Source organism: Babylonia areolata, chromosome 13, assembly GCF_041734735.1.
Source record: "Babylonia areolata isolate BAREFJ2019XMU chromosome 13, ASM4173473v1, whole genome shotgun sequence".
Lineage (NCBI taxonomy): Eukaryota > Metazoa > Mollusca > Gastropoda > Neogastropoda > Buccinidae > Babylonia > Babylonia areolata.
Genome location: NC_134888.1, coordinates 27,915,831 through 27,923,330, shown reverse-complemented (window position 1 = coordinate 27,923,330; position 7,500 = coordinate 27,915,831). Strand labels below are relative to the sequence as shown.

General features: G+C 50.5%; 1 protein-coding gene across 1 annotated transcript in view; it reads right to left on the bottom strand.

Moving 5' to 3' along the window:
* LOC143288900 (uncharacterized) overlaps positions 1–7,500 on the bottom strand; it is a 276,061-nt gene that overhangs the window by 16 nt on the left and 268,545 nt on the right. Inside the window, exons 8-10 of the mRNA XM_076597564.1 lie at positions 3,503–3,694; positions 2,289–2,568; positions 1–398 (exon numbers count right to left, since the gene is read on the bottom strand). The exon at positions 1–398 is cut by the window's left edge and continues 16 nt beyond it. Coding sequence (XP_076453679.1) covers positions 104–398; positions 2,289–2,568; positions 3,503–3,694 — 767 coding nt within the window. The 3' untranslated portion in view covers positions 1–103. The remainder of the gene's footprint in view (positions 399–2,288; positions 2,569–3,502; positions 3,695–7,500) is intronic.

Below are 7,500 nucleotides of genomic sequence, written 5' to 3'. Positions count from 1 at the left end.
CCTCCCCCCCTCTCGTCCACCCAAAAAAACCTCGCTTCACTGCGAACAATGCTGGTGTATGATGATGGTGTTGGTGGTGGTGATAGCGGAACCGGTTTCAGTTTCATATGATGGACTCTTTGGTCACCATGGGTGACAAAGTGGAAGACTGCGATCTGTCCCCGGTTCCCGCTAACCGTTCTACTGCTCCTGCTCCTGCTCCTCCAGCTCCTCCTCCTCCTCCTCCTCCTCCCGTGGCTCCCCGGTCCTCGCTGGCGTCGGTGGAGGCGAGGCTGTCGCTGTGTCCCAGGTGCATCTCCAGCTCCGTCAGACGAGTCTCCACGTCCCACTGCTGCTGGTTCAGCTTCACCGTCAGCGCCGTGTTCTCCCCCTCCAGCTGGGCCAGGCGCTCCTGCAGCCTGCAGTCACACCACACAGTCACACCACACAGTCACACAGTCACACCACACAGTCACACACTCACAACACACAGTCACACCACACCACACACCACACCACACAGTCACACCACACCACACAGTCACACCACACAGTCACACCACACAGTCACACCACACCACGCACAGTCACACCACACAGTCACACACACACCACACCACACAGTCACATCACACAGTCACAGAGTCACATCACACAGTCACACCAGACAGTCACACCACACACCACACCACACAGTCACACCACACCACACAGTCACACCACACAGTCGCACAGTCACACCACACACAGTCACACCACACAGTCACACCACACAGTCACACAGTCACACCACACAGTCACACCACACAGTCACACCACACCACACCACCACACCACACCACGCAGTCACACCACACAGTCACACCACACCACACAGTCACACCACACAGTCACACCACACCACACCACCACACCACACAGTCACACCACACCACACCACCACACCACACCACGCAGTCACACCACACCACACAGTCACACCACACCACACCGTCACACCACACAGTCACACCACACAGTCACACCACACAGTCACACCACACCACACAGTCACACCACACAGTCACACAGTCACACCACACAGTCACACCACACACCACACCACACAGTCACATCACACAGTCACAGAGTCACATCACACAGTCACACCAGACAGTCACACCACACCACACCACACAGTCACACCACACCACACAGTCACACCACACAGTCACACCACACAGTCACACAGTCACACCACACAGTCACACCACACAGTCACACCACACCACACAGTCATACCACACCACACAGTCACACCACACAGTCACACCACACCACACAGTCACACCACACAGTCACACCACACCACACAGTCACACCACACAGTCACACCACACCACACAGTCACACCACACAGTCATACCACACCACACAGTCACACCACACAGTCACACCACACAGTCACACCACACAGTCACACAGTCACACCACACAGTCACACACACACACACACACACACACACACACACACACACACACACACATATATATATATATATATATATATATATATATATATATATATATATATATATATGTGACTTTCGATACCATAATCCCAAGATTAAAAACTGGACGTCGCGCAACAAACCTGAAGGACTCACTTGGTGATGAATGATATAGGATGAATACTTAGTCCAAACACTAATACCTTCATTCCGCCCCCCCCCCCCCACCACGCCCCCCCTTTTTTAAAGGTACCTAAAGAATACCCAGGGGCTGGATGAAAAGGAAAAAAAACAACAACAACAAAAAATGAACATTTGCATAATTATCTCATCACTTTCCTCACCACCACAGTGAAATGAAATTTCGCATCGTTTCACACCAGAACCTCCGAAGACGGATGGAGTATGCTTGCCTGCAAGTCGGGGTAAAACGGACACGGAGAGGTCCATGTCCACTTTTTCACAGGAGTGAACGTGAGAGTTGCTGGCTGTCCACGAACGAAGAAGACCAAGAAAAAGGAAAAGGAAGAGAAGGAGGAGGAAGAAGAAGAAGAAGAAGAAGAAGTTGTAGTAGCAGTATTAGTACTAGTGGTGGTGATAGTAGTAGAAGCAGCAGTAGTAGTAGTAGAATAAGCAGAAGAAGAAGAAGTAGAAAAAAAAAAACAAGACCAAAAAAAAAAAACACAACAACCAAAAACGAGAGGACGACCAAGAACAAGAAGACCAAGACCACGGGGAGAGGAAAAAGACGACAGAAGAAAGAAAGAAAAAAAAAAGAAAGAAAGAAAGAAAGAAAAAAAAGCAAGCCCGCCTTCTCACCTGGAGATGTGCTTGAGCAGGATGTCGGCGTGGTTGTCGCCCCTGCTGGGAGACCCCTGGGGCATGGGGCTGGACCCCGCGGGACCCAGCATGGGGGACAGCGGGTGGGGGGAGTGGGCGGGGGGGAGCAGCGTGCCCGGGGAGTGGGGGAAGGACAGCTGGGTGAAGAGGGAGGCCTGTGAAGACGCCAGGTGATTGGCTGTCGGCGTGCTCCCTGGCCCCGCCCCCTGCCCAGGTCCCGCCCCACTCGCTGTTGTCACCGCTTGCGATATGTGCAGACCTGCACAATGGAGGTTGTGGGGGGTAGGGGTGTGGGGTGTGGAATAGAGTCGTGTGTATTTCACACACACACACACACACACACACACACACTCTCTCTCTCTCTCTGTCACAACACACACACACACACACTCTCTCTCTCTCATACCACATAAACACAAACGCACACGCACTCTCTCTCTCTCCCCCACACACGCTCTCTCTCTCTCTCTCTTTCTTTCTTTCACCCCCATCCCACACCCACACTCACACACAAAACAAACAAAACCAGCTATCGTTTATAAATCACTGAGTATCTGCAAAAGTTTGGGCAGAAACATCGATTTCTAAATCTATTCGTGGTGCACGAGTATGCCTGAAACAGCAGTCAATGTATTCCACGAGTTGTACATCATACTTGCACAGTCTGTGTGCAACCCCCCCCCCCTCCCCCCCAAACCCAACAACAAATGTTAGAATCCATGAACTGGAAACTTCCAAACTGATCTGAGCGAAAAGGGAATGGGCAAATCGGAATCACCAATTTGGGGAATGGGTAAAAAGGAATCACCAATTTGGGGAATGGGCAAATCGGAATCACCAATTTGGGGAATGGGCAAAAAGGAATCACCAATTTGGGGAATGGGCAAAAAGGAATCACCAATTTGGGGAATGGACAAATCGGAATCACCAATTTGGGGAATGGGTAAAAAGGAATCACCAATTTGGGGAATGGGCAAAAAGGAATCACCAATTTGGGGAATTGGTAAAAAGGAATCACCAATTTGGAGAATGGGTAAAAAGGAATCACCAATTTGGAGAATGGGTAAAAAGGAATCACCAATTTGGCGGATCGGGTATTGGCGAAACGAGAAAAGGCGAAGGGTTGACACCACAGCACAGCAAACCAACCAACCAACCAATCACCAGAAACACCCCATCACCCTGACACCTACCCGGGGTGGGCGAGGGCGGGTAGGGCATGGAGGTAGAGTAGGGGGCGAGGTAGGTGATGGGGGTGACGGGGCCGGGTGGCCCGCTGGCGTAGGGGAAGCTGGCTGGGGACGGAAAGGTCGGGTAGGTCATGGGGTGGGGCTGATGGAGCGGGGTACCCGTCTGTGGGTCCGTGGCACCTAGCGTCACTGCACCTGGAAAAAAACAAAACAGAAGAAGACAAAATACAACTTTATTGTCTGTGAATTCACAGACACTCCTCTTTTAAAGGAGAAAGGTGGCAGAATGATTAAAACGTTCAGCTGCCGATATGGAGAGCCCGTGAGGGTGTGGGTTCGAATCCCGCTCTTGCTCCTTCTGGAGCGTTTAGTCTTTCGGATGAGACGATAAACCGAGGTCCCGTGTCGTGTGCAAGTCTGCACTTGGCGCACTGAAAAAGAACCCACGACAACAAGAGTGTTGTCCTCTGGCAAAATTATGCGAAAAGAAATCCACTCTGATAGGTACAAGCATGCACTCAATGCCTCAAAAGCGCGCTGGGTCATGCTGCTGTCAGGCATCTGCCTAGCAGATATGGTGGGGCGTATGTGAAACTGAAACTCCTCCTTTGGGGTCGAATGCACGCGACGTACAACGGAGGCGCTGAGAGAATGGGCAAGGCGTCAGACTAGTGATCCAGTGGTCTGGGTTTCGATGCCCCCACCCCCCCCCCCCCCCTGTCGGTCTGCTGTTGTGTCCCTAGGGAAGGCGTTTTGCTCTGACTTTCTTCACTCTGCCCAGGTGTGAATGGGTCCCTGGCTTGGTTGGGGAAGGGTAAGACGGCGGGAAGAGAGGATTGGGCCCCTGCCTTCCGATGCCCAGCCCTAGACACAGTGGATATGAAGTCACTGCCTTCCGATGCCCAGCCCTAGACACAGTGGATATGAAGTCACTGCCTTCCTGTGCCCAGCCCTAGACACAGTGGATATGAATTCACTGCCTTCCTGTGCCCAGCCCTAGACACAGTGGATATGAATTCACTGCCTTCCTGTGCCCAACCCTAGACACAGTGGATGAATTCACTGCCTTCCTGTGCCCAGCCCTAGACACAGTGGATGAATTCACTGCCTTTCTGTGCCCAGCGCTAGACACAGTGGATGAATTCACTGCCTTTCTGTGCCCAGCGCTAGACACAGTGGATGAATTCACTGCCTTCCTGTGCCGAGCCCTAGACACAGTGGATATGAAGTCACTGCCTTCCTGTGCCCAGCCCTAGACACAGTGGATATGAATTCACTGCCTTCCTGTGCCCAGCCCTAGACACAGTGGATGAAGTCACTGCCTTCCTGTGCCCAGCCCTAGACACAGTGGATGAAGTCACTGCCTTCCTGTGCCCAGCCCTAGACACAGTGGATGAAGTCACTGCCTTCCTGTGCCCAGCCCTAGACACAGTGGATATGAAGTCACTGCCTTCCTGTGCCCAGCCCTAGACACAGTGGATATGAATTCACTGCCTTCCGATGCCCAGCCCTAGACACAGTGGATGAAGTCACTGCCTTCCTGTGCCCAGTCCTAGACACAGTGGATGAAGTCACTGCCTTCCTGTGCCCAGCCCTAGACACAGTGGATATGAATTCACTGCCTTCCTGTGCCCAGCCCTAGACACAGTGGATATGAATTCACTGCCTTCCTGTGCCCAGCCCTAGACACAGTGGATATGAATTCACTGCCTTCCTGTGCCCAGCCCTAGACACAGTGGATGAAGTCACTGCCTTCCTGTGCCGAGCCCTAGACAGAGTGGATATGAAGTCACTGCCTTCCTGTGCCCAGCCCTAGACACAGTGGATGAAGTCACTGCCTTCCTGTGCCCAGCCCTAGACACAGTGGATATGAATTCACTGCCTTCCTGTGCCCAGCCCTAGACACAGTGGATATGAATTCACTGCCCCAAGGCTATGGGACCTTTAACCTTTTAACACGCAACATCACACATATCAATAAGCGCAATCACATTTAGAACATGAACGTCAATTAAAACATACAACACAATAACCTAAATAATAAAATTAATGCTGACTGGGCAAGAAAAACCACATGGCATGTGTCTGCCACTCATTAGTCCAGAGACTGACAAAAGCTTACAGTTGGGCGAACAGCCAAGTGAGTCATGTCTGATCAATGGTTTCTCTACTGCAATGGGAATTCATTTACAGCTTCAGTCTTTTGCGAAGGACTATTGCTATCAGACTATGAGGCATATATATGTAGCCGGGCGCATGCTCGCTACTGTAACTGACGCAGCAACTGACCAACACGCGCCAGCAGACGACAGATGTGCTCAAACACTGGCCAGCACATGACCAATACACTGCGCATTGACAGAAAAGCACGACACGCCATTTCTTGGTGAACGACAACTGCTGCAATGCAATTGCCACTATTCCTTGGGAGTTGTTGGCCTTTCTCCAAACCTTGAGTTCTTTATCTCTTTGTTTCATCAAGCCAGGCACCACAACCATTTCGTCCGTAAGAAACGATACAGTGCTCCACGTGCGTTGCCATGCACAGAAAGGGGCTGTCACAATACTGTGTGTGATAAACTGTTGCTATAAAAGGAATGTGCCTGTATACTTATTCCGTATTGTATTGTATTTCTCTTTTGTCCCAACAGATTTCTCTATGTGAAATTCGGGCTGCTCTCCCCAGGGAGAGCGCGTCGTTACACTGAGAACGCCACCCCCCCCCCTTTTTTTTTCTGCCTGCAGTTTAATTTGTTTTCCTATCGAAGTGGATTTTTTCTAAAGAATTTTGCCAGGGACAACCCTATTGTTGCCGTGTGTTATTTTACGTCCGCTAAGTGCATGCTGCACACGGGACCTCGGTTTATCGTCTCACCCGAATGACTAGCGTGCAGACCACCACTTAAGGTCTAGTTGAGAGGGAGAAAATAGTGACGACTTTGCCGTGATTCGAACCAGCGCGCTCAGATTCTCTCGCTTCCTATGCGGACGCGTTACCTCCAGGCTATCACTCCATGCGTGCAACATCGGCTAACGTAGTCAGTGTGTGTGTGTGTGTGTGTGTGTGTGTGTGTGTGTGTGTGTGTGTGTGTGTGTGTGTGTGTGTGTGTGTGTGTGTGTGTGAGTGTGTGTGTGTGTGTGTGTGTGTGTGTGTGTGTGTGTGTGTGTGTGTGTGTGTGTGTGTGTGTGTGTCTGTTTACAACCAGTCCAACATTGGGGATGTGTTGCGAGCTGAAAGTCTGTTGTGTTTCAGCTACGAGCTTTTTCCACCCTGGCGCAATGTAAGCTGAAAAAGAAGGATGGCATTAGAGATAATGGATACATGTTTTTATGAGCGCCTGCAACGATTTTGAAAGCGACCCCTTTCTCTGAGGGAGAGATCCCTTGCACCTTGGAACTGATGCATTTGGGCTTAAACCAAACTGGGTATAATCACCTACAGCTGATTTGATTGGTGGGCACACGGTTTACACACACACACACACACACACACACAGAAGAGAGAGAGAGAGAGAGAGAGAGAGAGAGAGAGAGAGAGAGAGAGAGAGAGAGAGAGAGAGAGAGAGAGAGAGAGAGAGAAGCTATTCTTGTTGATGGCATTGTAGCCAGCATCCGCAAACCAACTGCAATACCGAGGCCCGCCAACACGAAACGTAACGCGCACCTGCCGCCAATCACCACCGAGTCAAAGTAGCAACAACAACAACTACTACAACGACAACAACTACAATCGGCATACTGATCAAGGCTGCTTAGAAAGAAAAACCTTCGAAGAAAATAATGTGTTTTCTCTCTCTCTCTCTCCCTCTCTCTCTCGAGCGCGCTTCGCTTGTTGATGGTGTGTGTGTGTGTGTGTGTGTGTGTGTGTGTGTGTGTGTGTGTGTGTGTGTGTGTGTGTGTGTGTGTGTGTGTGTATGTGAATACAAATCTACAGACTGGAATACGATATAAAGATATCTGCAATTGATATTTTGTTTTTCAAAGCTGTAAATAGATTACTT